A 25,223-nucleotide genomic window follows, 5' to 3' on the forward strand; every position below is an offset into this window, starting at 1 on the left:
TTTAGAAAGGGAAATAGTATAAATCAAGTAAGTGGAATTTGGGGGTTTAAGGGCGGTTTGTGGTTAATAAAAAAAAAAAAAAAAAAAACAATATCTACCACTTATTTTGTCATCAAACTTAATAATACCCAAATCTAAACTTTTCCAAACAACATCCTCATTTCAAGAACAAAACAAAAGGTTGTTAAAAACATAAGATTATTTATTATTAGCAGGCTTCTAGAGGGTTAACTAGACTGATAATGACTTGTCTCCTCCAACAACACATGCTTTCTTCTCAATGGTCATGGGTCCCTTTTCTTGCACCTCTCCCATTTTTTGATCAAATGGGCCAATCACAACTACTTATTTGCCCTTTCAGGTCTAACTTCCTTTGTTTCTATTAGGGGCTAGGAATGGGTCTGATCCGGTTGTTCGCTGGCAGTAAACTATTCGAGATGGTTTCGATCGGGTCTATTTAGTTATTTAGTATATATGGTCCGTTACAAATTGCTTTGATCCGGTTGAGTGGGTCTGATCCGGTTGTTCGCTGGCAGTAAACTATTTAGTTATTTAGTATATATATATGGTCCGTTACAAATTTCTTTGATCATTACCTGCTTGTGACTGGCTTATCGGACGAGCCTCATCAGTTTTGGGCAGGTCGGGTTCTAGGCGAACCACCAACCGGATTACAAGATATTGTACTGATACAAAATTACAAATCATACAAAATCAAAAAGTTGCAGAGTTCCACCAAATACATATTTATCACTAGATGGTTCATATGTTGACGATCAAAAGACGAAGTAATATCGCCGGTGACCTTGCTGTTTTAGTTACCTTCTTGTCCGTTTGAAGAGGCGATGAAGTTACAGTCTTACAAGTTGAGATTGATACTCAAACTAAGTTACAAATGAAATAACACTCTGGAAGACTAAAGAGAGAAAAATCACATATACAATAGCAAGACAAAGAGGTTAATGCAAAGTGAATAATGTAGAAGATAATTGATTACGAGAGGGAATGTTGGTGATAAATATGTACATATAGGCAACTAAGGAACCTTGGGAAGAGGTGTTAAGAAACCCAAGAGTTTTATGATCCAACGGTTAGGAGAATATTTTGAAATGCCCCTTATATATACAGTTGGATCATACACCCTAAAATTAAGGGTCCATTCTGTCGGGTAGCGATACAGAATGGTTACTCGGTCAAGGCCCTCTGATCATTTCAAGCTCGTTAATTACCCGTCTGAGGGATCGGGTATGCTCGTGACAGGTATCGAGTGTGCTTGTGACGGGTATCGGGTACTCGCAATTGAGCCGTTTATTGACCCCCTAGTTTCTATGTTTCTTATTGAATCAAGTTGCCCAATCCCTATATGGGCCCTTGCAAGTAACCATGGAAAGTAGGCTAAATCCTGAACACTTCATTAGAGCAATTAAAGACTCGTAGTGGTGGATTTTAAAGAAATAACTTGAATTGCACCATATAACCATACTGAAACCATGGAAATTGCACTTCTTCATTATAACTTTGGGAGGATTTCATCTTAGTTTTACTTCTATTGTGATGTAGCAAACACTAGAACATAAGCATTTTATACTAAGTGGGACCATGACACCTCTTTACTAAAAGGGTTGTAACTTTTGCATATGACTTGGAATTAAGGCTTATAATATATGGAAAGTTGCGAATGAACGAGGCGGTCGTGCTTGCACAACGTAAAGAGATTTTATTTATCGCTTTGCATAATGTAACTATAATCTCTTTTATTTATTTATATGATAATTTCATATTTAATATCATGTTGATACGACCCTAGAATTTTTGAAAGCATATGTCTACTGCAAATATAATTGTTACATGTTGATTTAAAACCCAAAAATGAGCAAGAGATCCTAATGCAGCGATCAAGAGAGGCTCGTAGAGATCAAAGAGGGAGGAAGATCGGCAAACAGAGCGTGTGAAAGAGACAAAGATGTATGAGTCGAAAACCCAATTTTTGGTCTTGTTGTGACTTTTTCTCTAGATGAAAACACGAAAGCTCAATTTCTTATTCTTCACAATCCTAAAACTTGAATAGTTGACTTTGACTTGCCGAGAACATATGAATCGAAAGTGCTATAGAATCATTTTGGTCAGGCTCATTTTTAAATTTAAAATGAGATCGATATACTATTCTATCTCCGAGCGAGCCAAATATAGATGGATCAAATTTTGTTTACCACCATGGGTGGTCATATTGGCATAGCAAGCCTCTTTTCTCAAATTCTTATTACACATTATGAAGTTTACATGTTTAATAATGACCTTATCTCATTTTTCTTTTTAAGGGCATTTGTGTTTACCACCATGGGTGGTCATGTTGGCATAGCAAGGGCAAACATCTTCATTCCCATAAGTTCCTGGTGGGACACAATTGCATCTCTGGCAGCAGGTGTTGCAAGCTCTTATACATATCTTATGTCTTGATGCTTTGCTACATCTGTAGTTGCAGGCTGACAGACAATCTATTGAGAAATTTATAAAGTTTGATCAACATTAGTTAATGAATGTAAAATGAATCCGTTACTCGTATTAACTAAACTAAACCCCATTATGACCGACATTAAGCCTCGAGGAGATCTAAACAAAATACTTGTAGCATTTGTCATTGATATCTTGATTTTTACCTATCTTTTGCCCTTCAACAAATGACACCCATCCTCCATTATACATCTGCAACTGAATGTTTTCTCAGTATATGTAAGTAATATCTTTCCGAACCAAAAGAGTCATTACTTATGTTCCTCCATTATAGGATAAACAATTCTTTGAATATCTTATATCTTAACAACTATCAAAAGAAATAAAGAAATGAAAAAATAAATCATACCTCAAACACAAGTAGAGAACATAGGACACAGAATAGCATCACCATCTTGAAAGAAGCCATTTGCAGATTTACTTTTTTCTCTGTTTCTCTATGTTAAAGGAGAAATATTACAAGAAATGTTTTCTTTATAATAAGGACATATAATAATCAGTTTTCTTTTTAAACGAAAGGGATTTTTTCTCTAACTCTATAGGTAATCTTTACGTGTAAGCGTTTAATTCCAAGTCGTCATGCTTTTGTTGCCTGTATTTAACGTTAAGTGTGAATACGCTTCTAGAATACAGACATGTTAATAGGTACTTGCCTATCAGACACAGGTATCAGAACAAAATTACAGACGGTTTTTCTCAGTATGAGTAAGTTTGAGACCGAACAAAATAAAAATCGAAATGACTGCTACTTATAAAGATCGACAAACCAACCAACCGAAACCAAACTAGAGCGCAACTAATTTGTCGAAGTCTTAGTTGATTCCACTTTGGTCTACCAAAATAGTCTACGGCCAACTACTGATCCCTCCTAACGGAACAGAACCATTAAAACAGGTTCTTATTTCTTCTGATTCAAACCAATCCGAACTTACCCGTAAAGGGAGCAGAATAACATTGATGTAAAATATTATTGAAACATCAATTCATTATTGTACAAAAGTCTTAAAATGAGGTAGCAAAATCTTACATGTAAATACAAAATACAGAATGATTTCCACACATAAATGTACAAGTCGAACGTCTAGAATCGAACCCAACAACGAGTACATTGTGCCATACAATCTCCTTTGCAATCCACATTATACCCCAAAACTTTCGGGTTTCGTAGAAGAAGGTTTCGAAGTGATTTCCCTGTAATGCCCCATTCTTTCTCCAAGATCTGTACATTGTTCTTCACCTCATTTTCAAGACTGCATCCGAGAACCTCAGGAAATTTCTTCAGTATCTTGAATAGATCTTCATCTGAAAGACCTAAACGACTCAAATAATCCAATATTTCGTTCACAATCTCAAGTTTTGGTACTTCTTTGATTCTTTCTTCACCCCAGTAAGGTGAATGGATCTGGCCAAATGCTTTTCCAAGAATCTTATCTCCTTCCTCATCACTAAGATTGAGTGAAGATAGAGCTTGTTTACATGCTTCCCACTTTTCTTTTTCTTCATCATTCGAAATTGTGATCTGGGTTTGTGGAATTGAACGTATTTCCCACTTTTTAGATGCAGAAACAGGAGAACTCCATGATTTTCCTTTGAATATATCAGTTGTAACAGTTGGTCTTACCTGTTATAGGCAAATTAAATTTCGAAAGTTTTTTATATGCTTTTGAAATTTCTCAGACGAAAGCATAGTCACTAAAATCCACACAGGTATAATTTATCCCTACCCTGACGCTTGATGGACTCCTCATGCCATAGGAATGGATTGTAACTACTAATAAAATAAATATATATATATATACCTAATACATATACCGTCAGATCTTAAGAACCAATTCCTCGATCATTTCTCTACTTGGTCAAAATTGACTCGTAAAAATACAAATTGAAGTCGAAACCCACTAAATATTTTGTGTATATCTTTTCTTTCTATAATGAATGAATTAATAACGATTAACAATAATCAACTACTATTAGACAAGTAATACACACTTACATTTGGGAAGGAACTGGATATGGAAGATTCAAAAGTCAGTACAGGAGAACCTAACAATTTTGACAGCATCTCTGCACCGGATAACCAAATTAAGAATAAGGTCAATAGAATGAACATCGTCGTAAGAAACCAGCTAAGATGATAGACTAGAGCCATACAAGTTGTCGGTAAGGAAACAACAAATAAAACCCATTCTTGAAGCAAATTGGAGTAAACATTCAAGAGTCATCATAGGAAAAGCTAATAGCTAGTTCTTGTTTACTTCTTAGTTCTTACTGTTCTAACTTCCAAAAACTTCAATATGGCATTCTACTAGTCTATTTCAACCAGGGCAACAGTACGGGAAAATATAAATCAAATAGGCAATCCTATAATCCCATCATAATCCACCTCATGGGAAATTAGGCGTCTCTAAGAGATTTTTGTCGACATATGTTCGAAGTTGAATAGCTAAAATCAATTCAAGAGCCACGAATCGGCAACCAAGTTAATAGTCCTGGAAGACCCAGAATTCAAAGGGCACTAAGAATGGTTAACCGGGCTCTTAAGGAAGACAAAACAAGAACCTGAGTTAATGAATGGACATTAAGACTTCAATCGATTCCAACTTTGTACTTGGAAACTTAATAACAAATCTGCATCTTTTGTAACTGAGGTGAGCCAAGCCAAAATTATTTAATATCCCATTGTACACTCTTCTCATATTTTACATCCACCTGGTGCATCGCTCATACACTAGTAAATTTATCATTTCTTATCTTGCTCTCTTTGATCTTTAAGGTTCCTGGTTTATTTGCAGATATGATAGTAAGTGACTTGACCACACATGCTTATAGTACTGCTCCAACTTCAACTAAAAAGGTTAGGATTTACTTATGATTATGTTCGGATGGAGGAAAATAAGGTAGGAAAATGTAAATACTAGGATATTCAGTTTCTTCATATATTTGGATTTGGTAAACTGAAATCCTGGCAATCTAGATCCCATAGAAAACCCGGTTCGCGGCCCAAAAAACTGTTTTAAGACGGTGAATTTCAATTGCCGCAGCCCTCGGCCCGAAAGTTTGGTCCGGCCCTTTTACTTGTGTTTTGTCCTAATCTTATAAGGGGTTATTATCAGTGGGTATATCCTGATGTCGGTTTTGGGGAGACGGGTAAGAAGAGGTTGAGTTATACGGTTTAGTTAGCTACAAATACTAACACCCTTGAGAAATCTCTGCAATTTTTTTCTTCATTAAAAGTGAAAATCATCGCGCCATTGTTCGCCGTGAAGTAGGTCTCACCAACCGAACCATGCGGATCTCTTTTGCTTGTGTGATTGCTTACTTCTAGTATTATTTTTCTTGGTTTGTTTGTTCTTCGTCACAACACTTGGTTATTTTAACCAGTTCCTAATAAAACTTACACGATATCTTTACACCAACCAACCCAACCACCACCACCCAAACAACTGCGATCCAGCTGACAACCATCATTCTTTACGACCAACTCCCCAACAAATCAGCATCAGCACCATCAACCCCCGACAAATCCTCACCTTGCAACCACCAGCATCACCAGATTCACAACCACTGCTACCACCGCTATTACTAACACCACCACAGTCCCCAATGAAGTTCAGAATTCGTGGTATTCTTTGGTTGCCAAAAAACCAAAGAATCATGTTTCGTACACTTCAGTTTCCATAGAATTCTTATTTCCTTCGACCAAAAACACCATTAGTTTTACACATACTTCTCATGTATAGACTCAATTTTATTCGAATTTGGGATTTCAGACTATCAACGTCCAAATCATGGAAAATTTCTTCATTACACTATAAATTTTAGTCAATCACAAATGTTTAACAAGAATAAAATAAAAATGAACGGCTAACCTAGTACTTAGCCACCACTTACATAGCTTCTTCCATACTTGTTCAATGTATAAGACTCCCCCAACTATAACTTCGGAAGAATAGCACTTTCAGTTATTCGCAAAAAAATCTCATCTTACCCAAAAGGTCATAAAGTACCCAACACAAGTTCATACTAATGTTTCAACATCTTAGCAATCTCATTCCAATTTCTTTACTACAAGACGTTCTCTTAGCAATAACCAATTAGGATAGCTAATTAAGTGAACTGTGTAGAATTTTTCTTCCATAACTCCACAACAAAGTCACAAAATCATCTTTAAATGCAATTTGGTGGATGACAAACTTCAAAATGTCCACAATATTATCATCACCTTCCTATAGTTCACAAGTTCCGAAATTTTTCAACCTAGAAGAACTCTAAATTAGGGATAAATGAACAGTAAATTTTGCACCATATATAAGATCAAACACAAGTGAAATAGAAGTTCAATACCCACTCAAGTCAAATTCATGTTCTTGTTTTTTTTTCTTTTAGATACTCTGAACTATTCATATACCAAACTTTTCAAAAGACAGTGTGAACTTATTGCTATAAAAACTAAAGGGTTATCTCCTTCACTACAAAATATTAGAATTTTGTGTCTAAATTTGATAATATCATAGTCAAATTTTGAAGTTAATAAAGAGGGGAAATTTGAGAAAGCTGGTTTATTCTAGATTTAACTTATTATTATTAGATACTAGAACAAAGTAGTTAATGATAATAAAACATAAGAAAAACTAAAAGTAACTGCTATGGAAGTACTGATCAGATTTGATGATCAAATACCTGGACTGCAGCTACTGGAGAAGCCCTAGAGCCCCAAAAACACCACCCTTTGAGTTAGGCCTTGAATTATTGAACAGTACACAAACACAGAAGGGTCAAGAGAGAAGAGGGTGGAATGGAAAGAATAGGCTATCATCCTCCACCATGTGATTGCTTTTTTTATGATGGGTGGTTGGGTTTGGGTCTAAATCAGCCACGGGTCTAAACTCATACCAAGTTTAATGTAGGGGCTCAGAGTTCCAGAATCCTGAATTTGGGAGCCCTAACTTTTTTCAATTCTAATGTCGGGCTGCCAACATGAACTCTCAAATGTAAATTTTGTATATGTGTGTGACGTAAGTTTGCGGACTTTTGATTTCAATATTCAACTATAATACAAAATTAAAATTTGATATTATGCTAGAAAGAGATACATAATTTTGAAAAGATAAAAAAAGTTAGAGAAAGAATAGAAAATTAAAATTTGATATTTATGGTAGAAAGTGAACCTGATGTGTTACATAGACTCGGTTGTGCGACTGTGATGAGTGAAGGCACCATATTAGATGGAACCACGCTTTGATGGTCGTCAAAAGAATAACTTTCCTTGTTTGCTTATTTTTTGGATTTTAGAGACCCTCTCCAGCGATTTTTTGGATCATATATAGAAGGTTGGATTTCTAGCATGTTTGCGTTTCACGTTACTTAGCTTTGTTCAGGCTTGTTTTGGAGCTCGGACGGACTGGATTTGATTACTTGTTCTTTCTCTTTTTAGCTTGTTCAGGATTTTCAAACGGATTTATAGAGCTTCTGCAAACCTCCCCTGTTATTTTAGGATCTAGAATGGAGTTTTGACCAGCGCGAGTTGGGTTTGTTTTTTAGTTAGAGCAAGGTTTAAGGCGTGAAACCATGCCAGTCTCCAAATACTGGGCTTAGGTGTTAGAGCTCTTTCACCTCCCTGGTGAATTACACACCAATGGGCCCTTTTGCTTTTCAGTATTTCGTTGACTTCTTAACTTGGTCGAAGTTTACTATTCAACAAAATAAACCAAAGAATCAAGATTCTTACCAAATCCTACTGTTCGTAAAAATCTTACTTTGGAATCCTGCAGTTAAACATAACATTAGGGTGGCCAATACGCGGACAACCGTTTTTCTTATATGGATTGATAGGAGCGTCATCACCTCCACCACATGTTTTAAGTGTAGAAGCAAATTTTTTTGACTCGTGATTTCTATAAAACAAAGAAGATGTCAATATTCGTAGCAGGCAAGTAAATAAATAAATAAATAATAGTAAAATTCAAACTTTTACCATGTCTATGTGATAAAAAGTTTAGTGGGAGTTGAAAACTACTCTCTAATTTATTGAAATGGAGTGAAAATCAGTGAAAATCAGTAAAATTGAGTGACAATCAGTAAAAATTGAGTGAAAATCAATAAAAACGGAGTAAAAATCAGTAAAAAAAAAAACCCTATAATTAAATACAGATTTCAGAAGAAAAACCCGAAACACTAGCAGTGACCACTGATACTGTTCCGGAGGCAGTTCTTGGGCTTCGAGCAGATCATCTCTTCGTGTTTCGTCGGTTTCCGACGAAACACGAGCAGATCTACTTCTTTCAAAAAAGAAAAACAACGGTTTTGAAATTTTTGGTTCTAGGTTTACTAATTTAAGGAGTTTTAGGGTTCTAACCTTTGTCTTTGGGAAGATTCTACAACAACTCCTTTGCCTTTGTTTGATGCTATAACCACCAATGATTCTCCAAAAAATTTCTTTCTCTAGAAATTTGGGTGATGATGAAGAACAAATAATAGAAGAGGTGAAGACTAAACTAACCTAGGGTTTATGGAGAAAGAGGGAGGTCGTCAAATAATACATCTGATTCTAAGAGGACTTGAGTAAAAATAATAGAGAGTTGTCCCCTTGGCAACTGATGTCTATATAAAAGAATTAATTTTTTTGCGTTGTCCACGTAAGATAACTGTCTATACAAGAAAAACGGTTGTCCGCGTATTGGCCACTAGGATTAGTTGAGTTCTTTGGTGGGTTATGAAAGAATTTCAAGCTCCAAGAGGACTTTATCATAAATAATAGTAGGTGTCAAATTGTCAATGTCTCGCTGAGTAATTATGTGTAGACTTTTGTAATCCATCCGGGGAAGAAAATAAATCTACACATATAATTGCTATTTTTAATTCCAACACTTGAAACGTCGATCTCATCAGTTTTCTCCTTCTTATAATTTTGCTTGTCTTCTACTCCTTCAGTCCCCACTCTTCTTCCCACTCTTCTATAGAGAGAGAGAGAGAGAAAGGATCTGATCTCCTTCTTCCATGGAGATTTTAGATTGATAATAAGTTCATTCAACCGAGACATTAAAAAACCCTAAATTTTTTTGTATGGAAAATGATACTTCCATCAACTAATTGAAGATCATATCAAATTCTCTTGGTTTTTTAAATTCTGAGAGAGGAAAAACAAAACAATGTTGGAATGGCTCAGTATAGGCAAACATGCTCATCAGCAGCATCAGATCATGTCTCACTTGGTATTAGGTTTCCACATAAACAAGGAGGAGGTATTAGAACAACAAATAGAAGATTAGGTCGGTCTGATAAGAATAATTGCAAGATCTCTTTTGGTTCAGTCATTGCAATTCTCTCTCTAGTTCTTGTTCTTACCGTTTTTGCTTATTATTATGTCTCCAGAGATAAAGGTATGTATTTTTCATCTTAGGTTAATTTCTTACTTGTTTTAGATTTGGGATTAATTTTGAATGAAAATGTTTCATTTGATTCATGCAAGTTCTTGCATTTTGGATGAGTTACTTAATTAGGTTTTGGTACAGAGATTTTTCTAAAGTACACATGAAATTTCATTATCTGAGTAGTTCGTTTGTTTTGGGGATTGGGATACTAGTATCTGTAAAAAGGAAATTTGGGTAGTCGATTTGGCTGCAATTTGCATATTAACCATAGGTTAGGTGAAGAATCTGAAGTGCCTGCCAGAGTATGTATGATGTAGGACAGAAATGGGAAACTGGAATTAAGGAAGAAAATAGCTTGATTATATTATAGATATAAGAAATAACGCACTAGTATCACACCAGTACAAACTAGGAATCACTCCTAGAGCCCTTAGGCATCACACCTTTGGGGTATTTGCATCACACAAACACATAAAGCTTAACTAGCTGCTGGAATACTCTCTGTCTGTCCTCCAAACAGCAGAATTACATGCCTTATATAGGCCTAAAACCCACCTTTGTTATCTTTACTTGTAGACTATTGAACTTCTAAACTCCTATAGCACTAAAAAACATTATAAAGGACATTTAAGACATTAAAGAGACACTATAAGACATTAAAGACATTAAAGAGACACTAAATGACATTAAAGACACTTAACCATCCTAATACTTAGAAACTAGTAGAATCTCCACAAAGACATGTGGATCAGGCCCGCATTATTCAAGGTTCTAAGTGGGCCATTCATGCAAGACACGCCAAATCAGAATTTGGGTCTGGCAATCCTTCTTTTGACGTCTCTCATATGCCTTAAACAGTTGCTGCCATTCATCTCTATCAATGTATCAAGATACCACATTTTTATGTTCAATCTGGTAGGAATTAGTTGAAAGTTTGGAACTTTTTAGAAGGGTTTGGTCAAACACTGGATATTTGTGTAGGTTTTTGTTGGAACTAGATAAATATTATCCTCGTAGAGTCGTCGTAATGCAGTTATGGTCTGGGTGCTCTCAGTTGAGTAAAAATTGATTGAAATGTTCAAATTGTAAACTTGAGATTTTGTAGTGTATTATGGTTAATTTTTGTGAAGATATTATACACATTTAGAGCCTTGGTGGCTGAGTTGCTTATTCTTTCTGGCTATAGCAATTAAGTATATTAACTAGAAAGGAACATTTGTGCAGAAGTTAACAGGCTAGATGACCAAGAAGACTTCTTGAAGAATGATGTAGATTTTCTTGCAAATGTGACTAGAATTAAGAATCCTAAAGTGCTCAAGTTCGGTCATAGTTCCGGAGCACATGGTCGGGATTCGAGGTATTGGGATAGGGATGATAGGAGAAGAGATGATGGATACAATGAAAATGTATCAGAGATTGCTAACATGGATGATGATGATGATAGGGGGTCCACTGGCAAGAATCATGTAAAGAAATGGAGTGTAAGCAAGCAACCCACTCTTGACAAGTCCCACAAGAAGCAGGCTGTGGACCATAAAAACGCCGGATTGTATAATGAAGCTGGGCGTGATGAACTGAAACTTTATGAAGCTGAGTATGAGGCATCTTTGAAGAATGTCGGGCAATTAGTACGAGTGCATAAAAAAGATCACAAAGAAGTATCAGATGATGCAGCATTCGGAATGCAAAATGAAGAGGTTGTTTCTGACGATGAATATGATGATGGTATTGATTCTAGTGATGGTCGCTTGACGGAAAATGATCCACATTCCGACATAGCAGAAGGTCAGCATGATGATAATGAAGACTCCTCTGATACCCTTGAAACTATACAAAAAGAGCCTATGACTGATAAGGAGGCAGAGGATTCTGATCAGGGTATCAACAAAACAGCGGAGGACGAAACTTCTCAAAGTGATGACTTTTTTAAGACAGATTCTAGGCGTGGAAATTTTGCAAAAGGCCTGACATCAAGGAGGTCTACTTCTGAAAAGAGAACAGATCAGAGAAGAAAACCAAAGCGCCATACTGGTAAGTTCTGTTTTTAGACGATGGGTTACTTGTTACATTTTTTAGATAAGCATATTCATTGAGAGCATAGACACCATAAGTGTCTTGTTTCTTTGTAGGTTTTGGAGTAATAAATTTTAGCACTGGGTTCTTGAGGCTACCTAACAATTCATCGGGAAGGGTTGCAGGATTACCATTAAATTTGTTGTGGAACTGCTGCAAATGACCAGATTACTGATAGTTAATTAGTGGAATATATGATACATATTGCATGTGCGCTCTATTTTTTATTACATTAAGCTTACCACATGTATACTATAGATCCATGCAAGAGATCCTGTTAGTAACGATAACAGAGCCAGGCTCCTCGTGGTATGATAAGCCATTACGTGAAACAATTAAGTTTCCCTACTAGCTGATATTTTAGCTGGTAGTTTTCCTACTAGGAGGGGCTACTTGAGGTCTTCTTCGAATTGATTAGTTGTATTTGATTGCTTAATCACATAAACAAAATTTTGTTTTGTTGATGATAGGTTATTCTTGTTAAATAAGGCTTGGCTTTAATGCCTTATGTTCATGAAATTGAACACATTACTGTGGATTTACTTTAACTTGCCTAACACACAGATGCACACAGATTGTGTTTTCCAATTTGCATCTACTTAATTTCTGCACTTTGATTACTTTTTTGTCAACTTTGTAAACCTTTCAGGTTCTTCTTGTCAGATGAAGTTCTTGAATTCTACTGCACAACTTGTAGAGCCTTTAGAAAGTCGAAAATTTTCAAGATTTTCGTTGCAGTACACGGAACTGGAGGAGAGACCTAATGGACAAGAGCAGTGGGAGCCTAGATTTTCTGGTCATCAGAGTCTCAGAGAAAGGGAAGAGTCATTTTACGCACGTGATCAAAAAATTAACTGTGGCTTTGTGAAAGGTCCTCAAGGATCTGCAAGTACCGGATTTGATTTGGCAGAAGATGACACGAAATTCATGAGTACTTGCCACATAGCCGTCTCTTCTTGCATTTTTGGAAGCTCTGATAACTTGAGATCCCCTTATAGTAAAACGGTAAAGTAATACCAACTATCGTTTGTGACGCAAATTTACACAGCATATCTTTGCTTATCGATCTTTACTTGATGAAATGCTACCTACTCATCTGAAACTTGGACTTTAAGATGGGGTTTAGTGCCTAGGTCCCTCCCAATCGACTACCTAGCGTGCTTAGAAGTTAGAAATATTTTAGTATAAATTGTTGGAGTACTACTGTAAGTAGATTATATTTTTTCCTTGTGTCAGCTTAGGTCCCTTCGTGATTTCTAGTTTCCCTTGAGCCACGTGAAAGGAAAAACAGTTATATTGAATTGGATGTGCTATTTTGTTCTGTTACTAAAATCTCGTTTTTCTTGAGAGGCAATGTGAACAACATATTTTGATGTTTCTATATAATTTCAATGAGTCCATTCTAAATTTGAATTTTATAGTACAGTTTGAAAAACCTTTGTTTCTGATGCAAGATATAGATAGTTTAGGTGTACATTGAAGTTTCGGTCGGGAACTAAATGGGCTCTCTTGAGCCAGCTTGGTTTGTTGAAACCGTCTAACATAAGTTCATGGAGTCTACTTACATAATTGTCTGTCCAAAATATTCATGAACCCCAAACTCTTCAAACCTTCCGGGATTAGACATAACATGCACTTGAAGAATTTCATGTTAAAGTTGTCTAACATGCTTCCATCCCAGTTTAGTGATTTTGTGTGGTCTAATGTTTGGTCATACGTACTATCAAAATCTTCTGATGCTTAGCTCCTTGCTAACGTTTGTGTTCTTTTAAAAGACTATCTTGCAAGTTGTAGCTAAGTTTGTGGCTTATACTTTCAATGCAGGTCACACGTTTGTCACGAAAAAATGTCTGTTTTGTCATGTTTATGGATGAGAGTACATTGCAAACGCTGTCTTCAGAAGGCCAACAGCCAGACAAATCAGGTTTCATTGGTTTGTGGAAAATTGTTGTCGTGAAGAATCTACCCTATACAGACATGCGGAGAGTGGGTAAAATTCCGAAGTTTTTGACGCATCGACTATTTCCTTCTGCAAGGTACACCCTGCACAGTAATAGATCTTGTTTTCTTGGTAAAATACAAGTTTTTTCTGGAAATGTGTATATTTGAACAAAGTTTCGAAGTAAATCTTACAATGAATGAACTATACGAAGCTACAAATACAAGTCGGCAATGTCTTAGAATATATAGCCTGAATGATAATATTCCCCAACATCACAGAAACTAGGCAAAAACATTAGGCATCTGTGGTGTCATATAGGGATGTTTTTAACATGTGAGTTCTGATATAGGACCATCTTTTTAAATACTTCGTTATTACTATACAACCCTTTTCTTTCTTAAGAAAATTCCCCAACTTGGACATGTGTTGTGTGTAAAGTCTGCTTGGAGGCTATTGTTGTGACTTAGCACCAAATGAAATAATAATCAATTACACATTTCAGTCGTAGTAAGCAATCGATTAAGTGGTTAGGTCGTATATCCTAATGCCAGGGAGAAAATGTCAAGATGATTTTGAGAATAAGTATTCAGAACACTGCACACAAGCTTCTCTAAGAGAAACTCTAGCTTTCACTATCTGCTTCCCTTTCAGATTATAGTTATGTCTTCCTGAAGCAACTATGGCATAAAATAAGTCATTTGGGTCAGAACTGAAACCCTACATGAGACAGCCATTAACTGGTCTTCAGGTTACAAATAACATTTTCGGTCGATACTCTAAAACAACTTTTAAGATTTCCATCTGAAAGCCTCGTGCCTGTAATGTCTCTAGGAACTATAAATACACCATTAACTCTCTTATCAGTTTATTCATCCCAATCTGATTTTCATTCATTACACCTGCTAATGTAATCCTCTTCATTTCTAAAGGTGGGCAAATGTTTGGCTATTGAAAACACACTCCTTTTAATGGTTTCTGATAATTGAGTCGAAATTTTCTTTTTCAGGTATTCGATCTGGTTGGATAGCAAATTGCGTCTCCAAAGTGACCCACTTCTCATCTTGGAATACTTCTTATGGAGAAAAGGCTATGAGTATGCTATTTCCAATCACTATGATCGTCACTGTGTATGGGAAGAGGTTGCACAAAACAAAAAACTGAATAAGTTCAACCATTCCATTATCGATCAACAATTTTCTTTCTACCAGAATGATGGCCTTAAAAGATTCAATTTTACAGATCCCAAGAGACTTCTTCCGAGCAGTACGTGTTAACTCACACCAATCCTCTTTTTTCTTTTTTGTAATGTTAAATTTTGTAGTTGATCTCAGCGTGCTTGGTTAACCTTGTGCTTGTACTGCGAACAGATGTTCCTGAAGGGTCATTTATAGTCAGAGCACACACACCTATGTCAAACCTGTTTTCCTGTCTTTGGTTCAATGAAGTTGATCGGTTTACTCCTCGTGATCAGCTGAGCTTCGCATATACATATCACAAGCTGAGGACAATGAATCCTGAAAAGCCCTTCCATCTTAATATGTTCAAGGTACGATACATATATTTGTTTTTATATAATATGTCTTTTGTAGAGCATATTAACGACCAACTTAACAAATACGTATTGGAAGGATAAGAAGCGGAAACTCAATCCGATTGCTTCACAATTTGAAGGACCAAAAAAAGTGAAGTGTACCATATATTCTTAAATTTTTTAATATTGGACATGAAATGGCCTTTGATAGCCATTAACTATACATAAATATATTCCGACACAAATAAGTGGAAACTTCAGTTCAAGAGAAATATTATAGTTTTTAACTAGCTTCCTTTTCTTTTTGGGTTGTTTGTATATCAGGATTGTGAGAGGCGGGCAATAGCGAAATTATTCCGTCACAGACCGGAGGATAAGCGAAATATACCTTTGCAAGTAACAGTATAAATGAGTCATACCCATATTTTTGATAACCTCATCTGCTCTTTATTTCGCCAATGCTTTCAGACGGTGAACCACTTGGCCCCTTGATACAGAACGTAATTGGTTCTCTTTATAATGCTCGTTGGTTAATTTGAGTAGCACTTTTTTTTATCGGCAAAGAAGTATCTCTGGGCTTATCTATTCCTCTCGCGATTCTACGCCTCTTGCATATATTTTAAGGAAATCTGCAATTGACTTTCTAGATGTATTTTGTAATCCTTTTGTTGCCTCTTTTGAGGGAGTTAGTTAGCTTCTTAACTCTTCTACTACGTCGATGACTACTAAATTGAGCAGTACAAAAGCTCAAGTAGAATTCAAGATCATGTTTTTGATGTATTGTTTGTAATTTTGATGGGTCATTTATTCATGTTCATATATTCTTGCAATTTGATCTGAAGATTTGGTCATTCTTTTATTTTGTGCTTGAGGCTTCCTTATTTTCTTTTGTTCTATGCTTGATGTCGTTATTTTTCATTTATTGAGATTTTCGGAAACAGTTGATCGAAATATGTAGTATCTAGTGATTCTGCATCAGTCTCTGATTGATGCTTCGAGCTATAATAGATAACGTTTATGGACGTCCTGATTACAGAAAAGTGATATACTGAAATTGTATAAAATATTAAGAGTGATGGATGAGTTTTTTTTTTTTTTTGATGAAATAATGGATGAGTTAGAAGATGGTTTTGAATTGTTTAATTTTGTAAAGGCGATCCCATTTCGATTCACCCTAAAAGAATTGGACATGTATTGGAGAAAAAAGTTGAACTACTTTGTCTCGCCTGGATGGGATTTTAGTTGATTCTAAGGTGCTATTTGTTTTTTCTTCTTTTCAGATCTGAAATCTGAATTGAAACACATTTCAGATTTCAGATGTTTGTTTTTTTAATTTAAGAAAATCTGAAAATGTGGCTGAATTAGATCGTGGTCTGAATGGGCTGAAAAGAAGTCCATATATTTCAGACTTCAAAACAAGTCTGAAAAAGAAATCAAACTGCTGAAATAGATCAAATGACCATTATACCCCACTGATTTACAACAGTCTTCTCATCCAAATGAGTCAGACCAAAACCACTTAAGTTAGACCACAACCACCACCAAACGAGTCAAACCACCACCACCACCAAACGAGTCAAACCACCACCACCACTACCTAAGCCAGACCACCACCACTACCTAAGCCAGACCACCACCACTACCTGAGTCAGACCACCATCAACAACTAAGTTAAACCAACACCACCACCAACTAAGTCAGACCAACACTACCACCATCTAAGTCAAACTACCACCACCACCACCATCTAAGTCAAACTACCACCACCGTGTAAGCCAGACCACCACCGGAGTCAGACCACCACCATTCCATCATTACCGTTTCAACACAACCCCAAAGCACATCACCAACACATCACGGCCACCACCACAGCACACACACCACAATCACCACAGGGAGAATGAAATCCGGCGAGGGAGAGAGAGAGATAGATTTCGCGAGGGAGTGAGAGAGATAGATTTCGCGAGGGAGTGAGAGAGATAGATTTCGCGAGGGAGTGAGAGAGATAGATTTCGCGAGGGAGTGAGAGATCTGGCGAGGGAAAGAGAGACAGATCTGGCAAGGGAGTGAGGAGAGAGAGATCCGGCGAGGGAGATCTAGGGTTTTCTCCAGACCTTCATTAGAGAGAGAGAGGGAGGCTGGAGGTAAGAGCATCTCCAATGCAACACTCAATCTTAGAAACTCTGAGTGCCACTTAGGATTTTTAGAATTTTTTCTTAAAAATCATCTCCAATGCAACACTCTATTTGGATCTCTAAGATGACGTGTCGAGGGTGGAATAGAGATATCTCAAGAGGACACTCTATTTCTAGAGTGTCCTCTTGAGATATCTCTGATTGTCCACCTCATCAATATTTGATTTTCAACCAATAGAAATCGAGTCTTTTATATTTTCTAAAATAACTAATTATTTATTTACAAAAATAACTATGACACATAAGTAAATAAGATAAGTTTCGAGTTTTGCATTGGAGACACAAAAAATTTGAGGATCTCTATTGACGCCACCTAGGAGTGAGAATCTCAATTGGAACTTGACACATAGGATGAATAGAGATTTTTTTGAGTTTTGCATTGGAGATGCTCTAAGGAACTTAAGGTTTTCTAGGTTTACCTAGGGTTTTATTTAAACTGGGACCTGATGATAATATTCCTAATAACCAAGGGTATAAAAGTCAATATTTCAGTTCAGACATAATATTTCAGATTGAAAAAACAAACATACTGACTTGTTAGATTATTCAGCTAATTCAGATTTAGCCATTTCAGTTCAACCAATTCAGATTAAGCTAATTCAGATTCAGACAAAAAAAAAAAAAAACAAACAGCACCTAAGTCAATTTGAGTTGAACAATTTAGATCGAGATGAGTCAGATTAGGCCCATTTTTTTTGTACAAGTTTGTGGGTTTCTTTACGGTTTTTCTTGCAAACATGACAGACAATTCTATCAACACTAACTTTGTCCAAACGGTTCTGCCCTCTCATCTAATCTGGGTTAGGATTCAAATTAGTTTGCCATAAAGAGACCCTTAAGGCCATCTTATGAGGCATTACACACTCAACCACCTAACTACCCAACAACAATGGTGGCATTGAATATTTGTGCAGAAGAACATCTAAAAGAATTTCAGTTTTAATCCATATAAGCACTTGAAAGTGGCTATTATATTGCTCAACATTAGAGACAGAATTGGTTTTCTTTAACAAAAATAACCATGAAAATATCTTCATAAATTGTTGTCCTGTAACTTACTCGAGCTAAATAGAAAAGGATCAACTTAAATGTCGAAATAGTTCTAAACTTCTAATACAGATAGAACATAATAGCCTAGGGGCTAGGTGTTCATTTTCGTTTAGTTCTATCATAATTTTCATGGCAAAACTTTTATAAAAGCAGAGTAAGAAGACCAAATTATCAGTCATCTTTTGTCGATCCTCTAATAGTGTTGGAGATACGATGAAGTTAGGAAAAACCTTCTCGAATTTTGCTGAAACACAGCTAACTATCGGCTTTCTCAATGCTAGAATGCTTCCGTGATCTCTTCCTCTTCCGATTCTTCTTACTAGCACTATCACCTTCCTGCAATTATAGCTTAACCAATCAACAACAATTTTCATGGAAGCTACCTCTAATGGGTGAAAATTACATATATTTGTTCAAAAAATGCATCAAAACCTAATCCCTTTTTAACTTTTGGAAGAATCTTGATATCCATATATCAATACTCAGTATATATATATACATATTTATATATAAGTAATAAACTTTGGTGCTTGCTTGGTCATCTAAATAAAGTGGTTTTGTATATAGAATAATATATCAATTATTGCAGAGCTAAATAGCCGTGTTCCATGATAAAGGACAAATATAATCATATTTATGTGTTTGTGAGTCCCAACCCAACTCTCACTGGCCCGATGTTGACCATTACAACCTTGGTGTTGTCAAAGGCGACACCACAGCTCCACCCTGACACTAAAATGCTCAATATTATATTTTTAGTGTTGTTTTTGAGTTGACCATATTAAACTGCAGTTTTGGTTCTTCAAATAACAATATACTATAAAGCAGTAATATGCTATTATATTAGTTATATGTTTGCTAACAAATTTTGTCTGCATAGTGTATATAAATGGCAACATTCTATAACATATGACCATGTCTATACAATGTTAGTCCTACATAATCTGCCTCATTTCACCTTGACTATTCGTCAAAAAAACATTGACATAATAGCCTATAGCCACAATGTAAAATTTAGACTCACAATAGGATAGTAGCTCAACTTCTGACAGAACTCGGGAAACTTAATCAGGTCAGCTAACATCAACAAAACTTTTTTTTTTGGTTGAAAACATCAACACAAAACTTAGAACCTAGAATTGGCCACAAGACCAATCACTGAATTGAGCTTAAAGTCATCAAGGTATTGATTGCATTCCCATCAAAATCAGTCGATTCCGGCCCATGTCGGGCAGCGGTCTTTCTAAACAGCTTCGTTGTCCACTTAAGAATTCATCCCCTTAAGAAGCAAAATCACAGAACGATCCACACAGGATTATCATGGGATCGAGATGTCAAGCAATTTCCATATCCCCGGCCACTAGTCATGTACTCGTGTTCATAAAACCACATGTTAAAGCGATTTCATATCTGAATCATGTACACTTTTGCTGAATATTTACCAACAGAGAAAGGGAAAGAAATGCCCAAAACATTTTGACAATATATTAAATATGACACACCTTTTTTGAAGCAGGCGGCGGCGGCTTCTCACTGATCTTTTTCTTCTTACATGAAAGTGGATTTGGGCCCTGGCAAAATAAAAGCAGTATTACTTTATGTTAACATTACGGAACATCAAACAAATATACACTACAAGACAGCCTAAAATGGATGTAAAAACATAAAACATAGCCTACAGAAGGTCAATGAACCACTATTCGCCAGTCAAGGTTTTTATCGGTACTTTGATACTGATTTTCTGGTTGATTAGAATGAAATCCAAAAGGATTGTGCTTGACAATTATACCATTATTAGTTTATTACCACTATTCATATAGAACTTAGAAGAACAGTTTTGATTCAAACCTTTGGTCTTTTCCTCTTGATTTGAGGTCTATCAGTCTCGCCCAATTTTCTCCTTTGAGCATAGGAAGTGGGTACAACCTTTGTCTGGACTTCATCCCCTGAGGCTTCATGAGTAACCGGTGTCATAGCTTCTCCCTCTTGGGTGCCCAATTTACTAGTTACTCTCCTTTTTAACATGTTATATTCCTGTTCTGACATATGCAAACGGCGTTCTTCACTTGATTTAACAAATTCACGCTGAAATTCAGATGGCGGCTCAAGAAGCAAGGACTTTCTCAAACCATATATCACAGGAACACCTGGTACCTACACCCGAAAAAAGATTGTATAAATCAGAGCAGAATACCAACTTGCAAAGTTAATATCAAATTCTAAGTAGCAAACAGTGATACTCAGGGGCAGAGAAGAAAAAGAGATAAGTGAGAAACCAACCCTTAAAAGTCAAAACATAATAGACACCCGAAAATGCAAAACGACAGTACTTCAGTGGAATCAGTAGCTACATGTAAAGGTTTGCAGTCGCTAAATAAGTATACATGAAAGATCATGTTTCTCAAGGTGAATGCACCATTTAAACAGAAGATTAATAAACTAAAAGGAAAGAACCTACCTCTCTAAACTTTGTTCGAAGATCTGTGTCTTGTGTAGCAACAAAGAAGTGTTCCGTATTCTTTTCTCCAATAACATCCTCGATGCAACTAGCAGCACTCTTCCTTTTCTCGTGATCACATCTATAGATGAAAATCAACCATAATTACAAGAAAATAAATACAAACAAGAATACCAATTCTTCGATTCAGACTAACGAAATATCATTAGCAACATTCACTCTCAAATCCCAAGTGAAAATCCATAATTTATTACAGTGTTGCAAGATTATGATATGTATTAGTTATTCTAAAGACACAATGACTCCAATTATTAGATAGTGAGAGAGACCTGGCAGTTGAGAGATTACAAGCTGCCTGAACTGAGTCAGAATACGAATGTCCCAGGCTTTTCAGTTCCGCTACAACACATCTGGAAACAAAAATGAATTTCTCTCATTTCAACAAAAAAGATCTTACGAAGGTTTATAAATATAAACGAAGAGCATAATAAAAGAAATGAAACACAGTCAAACCTGGTAGTAAAGAGCTTGGTTGGACCACCAAGAATATCGGCAAGTGAGGCACTGGGTGAGTTGATTTGATTGGCGACGTTGTGATAAACAAAAGTTCCATCACAAAGAATCTTGAACGGCTGCCGGAAACCAAAGCATGTAGTGTAAAACCTAACACTTTTGCGATGAAGCTTCTGCCTCTTCACTCTCATCTACGTATATAATTCCGCAAAGAAAAGGGTTACGCATAATTAACTAAAAATTTGATAATCAATACATTCAACTAGGCAAGGCGACAAGATTCTGGCATTGCCTAAGCTCGCCTAGGTAAGCGCCTTTTTTGTATTATCCTATTATGTACACTAATTCGTAAGTGAAAACTAATTCATATTTCATGATCTCACTGAAATATGAAGACCAAGAATATGTAGAAGAAACAGGGATAGGTGAGCTCACTGTTCAATCGAGGATGACCCTAGAGAAGAAGGAAGAATGAAAAAAATATGAAGACCAAGAATATGTAGAAGAAACAGGGATAGGTTGCTGAAACTGATTTGATGAAGAAGCAAAAACATAAAGAAAAGGAAAACGAAAGTAAGAGAAGAAGTGGAACTCCTCAGGATGATAAAAAAAAAAAAAAGGATTACCTTGAAGTTTGATTAAGGAAGCAAATGGAAGAAGAAGAAGATGACGACTCTCTCTCTCTCTCTCTCTACTGTTTTAATGGATTAGGGTTAAGGGAGGGGAGAGAAAAACAGATTTCAGTCTCAGAGTGGGTGAAAGAGGGATGTGAATTGGAACGAGGAGGGTTTTGGTATCAAACGTAGGTCCGTGTTTTGGCATCCACCTTTTTTTTTTGGCATCCACCTTGGGTCCTCGAAAGTAGGTGGTCCGAAGTACAGACCCTCTTTCTAAAATGGAGTCACAGGTGGATTGGACTATAGGTGTACGCTCGAACTTAGTAAGTGGCGAGACTTTTTTAAGGTTCGTGGAGTCTTCGTCAAGAACAAAAACTCGTACCCGTGTGAGGTGGTAAAAATGGTGATAACTGCTAAGACTCGGGGCTTCACAAGTGGTATTAGAATCGAGGACGACTCTTCGCACTTAGGGAGGGGAGATTGTGATAGACCTACATCGTTCAAAAGAGTGTCAGAGCTTGAGCTCTAAGTGTACGCTCAAACTTGGTAAGTGGCGAAGCCTTTTCGGTGGAGCTTTCGCCAAAACAAACCCACCAAACTGTGCGAGGTGGCTAAAGCAGAGACAATATCTGACAACTGCTAGGGTTGGGGGCTTCACACCTTTATAACCCATTGTGGCCCAAGTCCGTGTTTGGTTCTGGTTGTAGAGAACTTACCATATATATAGATGCCCTTCCCTGGAGTTAAAGAAGTTCTAGTTGTGGTTTCTTGAGGTTTGAAGACCAACTTTCTCTCTCTACCTAATAGTCATCGAAACGGTTAAACTGTATTATTAGCTAAACTCAGGTATCCTAATCAGATCTCCATCTTTATATCTTCATTAATTTCTTCTTTATATTCTCAATTCAGTCCTCAATTTCATAACTATCGGTTTTCAATACTAACATTCCAGTACAAATCATATAGTTTATCTCTTCGTTGTGATTCAGATCTCTTTTTTATTAGGTTTTATCTCAAATTTGTGTTTGATTCATTCTATTTCTTCTCATCGATGTTCGGTTGTGATTGTGTTAATTCAGCATTTTCTTTTGTTTATTTGTGTTTGATTGATAGAAATTTGATGATCTTCTCTACATTCATCTTTTGAATAATGTTGAAATTATTTTTGTTGTACCCAACTGATTATAAGTAAGAGAATAGATTGTTTGAAATCTACCATTTGAGTTGAAAATCTCAATAGATCTATAGAGTCATTGTTCACAATTTGGTTGATTCATAAAAAGAGACCCTTTTTCTGATATAAATAGTCTCTTAGAGTAAACTAATTGAGCCCTGCAATTCCCCAAACCCTAATTCTTACAGAAGAGTATAAGTGATAGACTGAGAAGAAAAACTGAGTGGTTTAGAAATTCTGTAGTTACTAATCATTGTTTTGTGTAGATTTATCATGCCCGAGTAGATTTTGTGTGAAAGAAGGTCACTATATATTGACTACTTTATCGAGCCTCCAAGAAACAGATTCGCCAGTGTTATAAGAATATGCTCTATTGAAGTAGCTTTTCGATTAACTAGTAATATAATCAATTTAGAAACTTCATAGATAGGATCGAGGATTCTCGGTTATGTGTTTGGGTTCTCGTTGTAGCTTCTTTACTAGACATATCTTGATGATAGGTTTATAAATTTCACATAGATATAGGTGAAATATCGTATAGCAAAACTATTTCGACCACTCTATATCATTAAAACTGTAATATGTCGGACATCAGTTGATTACAAGCTTCAATAATGTCACTTATCTTCTTCTTTTTTTCCCTGTTGTCCAGGTATTGGGATCAGAAGCTTATTTGGCATGTAAAAGGTCCCAAACACGCTATTTGATCTTTGACATAGGTACGGAATATCCAGAACCCTAACCCCTAAACCATATGAGTGACTAGAATATGTGTCTTCAAGTAGAGAAAGAAAGATGTTTTCTGTTTAAGAAGACATTCAGAAATTGTTGGAACCAATATTTGTGAAAATTGATTTGTTTTAAAAAAAAACATCTGACACGGCAAATATATGATCAGTTGGTAACTTACTACAGAGGTTATTTCTGATTTCCTTTACTTGTTTGTGTCTCCACCAAGAGGACTATGTTTTCACTACTAGTATTACGCTTATGCATTGCAGTGAAAATCAGATTATCAGACTAGAGTTATTTACAGTTCTCCATAGAATTATTCTGTAATTATTTTGTTGACCATTTGTCTTTAGAGTTTCTCAATTTCGGACTCGTAGGAAACGGAAAATGTATTCTCTTCCTATACAATATATATATATATATATATGTGTGTGTGTGTGTGTGCGCGCGCGCGCGCGCGCGCGTATTCTAGGGACAATATGAAAAGCATGTTCTAATGTCTATGTTTGTTTTTGAATTGCAGAAAATTATTTCTTTTGATCATCTTCCTCTATAACCCACAATGAGTCTAGCATGTCTAGTCTGCCACAGTGTGGCTAGTCCTTCTCACTCATTCAGGAGCTACTCCGTTTCAAGTTCAGAAAACGACGGTCGATGTTCGGCGATTATCAATTGCTTAGCCAGGAAATCATCTACTCCATCCGAGAATACAAACACCATGACTGGATCAGCTAAGGTAACTCCACAATCGATCATGAACACTACTAATCAAGGATTAACAGGTACCCCACGACTGGTTCGTAGTCGAGCTGTGAGCAGAGATCTTGTTAGGGACTGGAATTTTGAAGAAATCGAAATGGAACGTTAGATTTTTTTAATTTTTTTTTTCTGAAAACTGGTTAGATAGAATAGATTCTATAGATCCTTGTAGTAGTCGCTTTTATCGATGGGCATTTGTGCATAGTTTCTTCATGTATTTTTCCCTTTTCTGATTAACTTGTTGAATGCTTGTGCAACAGTTACTATCACCTTTCACCTTCCGTTGTTCTCTTTACTC

The 25,223-nt window shown here is 36.2% G+C and overlaps 5 protein-coding genes across 6 annotated transcripts; 2 read left to right on the forward strand and 3 right to left on the reverse strand.

Annotated features, from left to right (window-relative positions):
• Positions 1-2,200: 2,200 nt before the first annotated feature.
• LOC147551857 (cypmaclein-like) lies at positions 2,201-2,992 on the reverse strand. Its single transcript, XM_086667709.1, has 3 exons — positions 2,861-2,992; positions 2,658-2,709; positions 2,201-2,495 (listed from the first exon to the last, which is right to left on the reverse strand). The coding sequence occupies exons 1-3, from the start codon at positions 2,918-2,920 to the stop codon at positions 2,314-2,316; spliced, it is 294 nt and encodes a 97-aa protein (XP_086523835.1). The 5' UTR covers positions 2,921-2,992; the 3' UTR covers positions 2,201-2,313.
• Positions 2,993-3,451: 459 nt separating this feature from the next.
• Positions 3,452-7,482, reverse strand: LOC147551858 (Mitochondrial transcription termination factor family protein). Its single transcript, XM_086672706.1, has 3 exons — positions 7,192-7,482; positions 4,505-4,575; positions 3,452-4,132 (listed from the first exon to the last, which is right to left on the reverse strand). Exons 2-3 carry the CDS (start codon positions 4,571-4,573, stop codon positions 3,593-3,595), a joined length of 609 nt encoding a protein of 202 aa, XP_086528832.1. The 5' UTR covers positions 4,574-4,575; positions 7,192-7,482; the 3' UTR covers positions 3,452-3,592.
• A 1,684-nt stretch (positions 7,483-9,166) lies between these two features.
• LOC147551859 (uncharacterized) lies at positions 9,167-16,290 on the forward strand. Its single transcript, XM_086672707.1, has 7 exons — positions 9,167-9,890; positions 11,106-11,912; positions 12,604-12,959; positions 13,779-13,990; positions 14,903-15,159; positions 15,264-15,442; positions 15,752-16,290. Exons 1-7 carry the CDS (start codon positions 9,668-9,670, stop codon positions 15,833-15,835), a joined length of 2,118 nt encoding a protein of 705 aa, XP_086528833.1. The 5' UTR covers positions 9,167-9,667; the 3' UTR covers positions 15,836-16,290.
• A 2,332-nt stretch (positions 16,291-18,622) lies between these two features.
• On the reverse strand, positions 18,623-22,894 carry MEE21 (PIN domain-like family protein). 2 transcript variants are annotated; one of them, XR_015238365.1, is made up of 7 exons: positions 22,270-22,522; positions 21,644-21,834; positions 21,460-21,540; positions 21,131-21,251; positions 20,521-20,826; positions 19,549-20,243; positions 18,623-19,153 (listed from the first exon to the last, which is right to left on the reverse strand). XR_015238365.1 is itself a non-coding variant. In XM_086671244.1 (7 exons), exons 2-7 carry the CDS (start codon positions 21,832-21,834, stop codon positions 18,928-18,930), a joined length of 849 nt encoding a protein of 282 aa, XP_086527370.1. In that variant the 5' UTR covers positions 22,270-22,894; the 3' UTR covers positions 18,623-18,927. The 2 variants fall into 2 exon arrangements, 1 of the variants encoding a protein (XP_086527370.1); XM_086671244.1 differs by having other exon boundaries at positions 18,623-19,008; positions 20,175-20,243; positions 22,270-22,894.
• A 1,834-nt stretch (positions 22,895-24,728) lies between these two features.
• LOC147551861 (PyrD) lies at positions 24,729-25,206 on the forward strand. Its single transcript, XM_086666970.1, has one exon. It carries the CDS (start codon positions 24,729-24,731, stop codon positions 25,032-25,034), a length of 306 nt encoding a protein of 101 aa, XP_086523096.1. The 3' UTR covers positions 25,035-25,206.
• The last annotated feature ends 17 nt before the right edge of the window (positions 25,207-25,223 follow it).

This window comes from Eschscholzia californica, unplaced genomic scaffold (genome assembly GCF_041429995.1).
Source record: "Eschscholzia californica isolate CP2 unplaced genomic scaffold, dmEscCali1.0.p SCAF_3, whole genome shotgun sequence".
In the NCBI taxonomy this organism is placed as follows: Eukaryota; Viridiplantae; Streptophyta; class Magnoliopsida; order Ranunculales; family Papaveraceae; genus Eschscholzia; species Eschscholzia californica.

What these genes read in the sequence shown, in the direction of transcription:
- MEE21 (XM_086671244.1), bottom strand. Translation starts at nt 21,834, where the DNA reads ATGAGAGTGAAGAGGCAGAAGCTTCATCGCAAAAGTGTTAGGTTTTAC. An exon ending in ACCAAGCTCTTTACTACCAG is followed by an intron (nt 21,541 to 21,643) that starts GTTTGACTGTGT and finishes TTTTGTTTCCAG; the next exon opens with ATGTGTTGTAGCGGAACTGA. An exon ending in TGTAATCTCTCAACTGCCAG is followed by an intron (nt 21,252 to 21,459) that starts GTCTCTCTCACT and finishes TTTCATCTATAG; the next exon opens with ATGTGATCACGAGAAAAGGA.
- LOC147551861 (XM_086666970.1), top strand. Translation starts at nt 24,729, where the DNA reads ATGAGTCTAGCATGTCTAGTCTGCCACAGTGTGGCTAGTCCTTCTCAC.
- LOC147551858 (XM_086672706.1), bottom strand. Translation starts at nt 4,573, where the DNA reads ATGCTGTCAAAATTGTTAGGTTCTCCTGTACTGACTTTTGAATCTTCC. An exon ending in TATCCAGTTCCTTCCCAAAT is followed by an intron (nt 4,133 to 4,504) that starts GTAAGTGTGTAT and finishes TGCCTATAACAG; the next exon opens with GTAAGACCAACTGTTACAAC.
- LOC147551859 (XM_086672707.1), top strand. Translation starts at nt 9,668, where the DNA reads ATGGCTCAGTATAGGCAAACATGCTCATCAGCAGCATCAGATCATGTC. An exon ending in AAAACCAAAGCGCCATACTG is followed by an intron (nt 11,913 to 12,603) that starts GTAAGTTCTGTT and finishes TAAACCTTTCAG; the next exon opens with GTTCTTCTTGTCAGATGAAG. An exon ending in TCCATCTTAATATGTTCAAG is followed by an intron (nt 15,443 to 15,751) that starts GTACGATACATA and finishes TTTGTATATCAG; the next exon opens with GATTGTGAGAGGCGGGCAAT.
- LOC147551857 (XM_086667709.1), bottom strand. Translation starts at nt 2,920, where the DNA reads ATGGCTTCTTTCAAGATGGTGATGCTATTCTGTGTCCTATGTTCTCTA. An exon ending in GTTCTCTACTTGTGTTTGAG is followed by an intron (nt 2,710 to 2,860) that starts GTATGATTTATT and finishes GAAAACATTCAG; the next exon opens with TTGCAGATGTATAATGGAGG. An exon ending in TGTTGAAGGGCAAAAGATAG is followed by an intron (nt 2,496 to 2,657) that starts GTAAAAATCAAG and finishes ATTTCTCAATAG; the next exon opens with ATTGTCTGTCAGCCTGCAAC.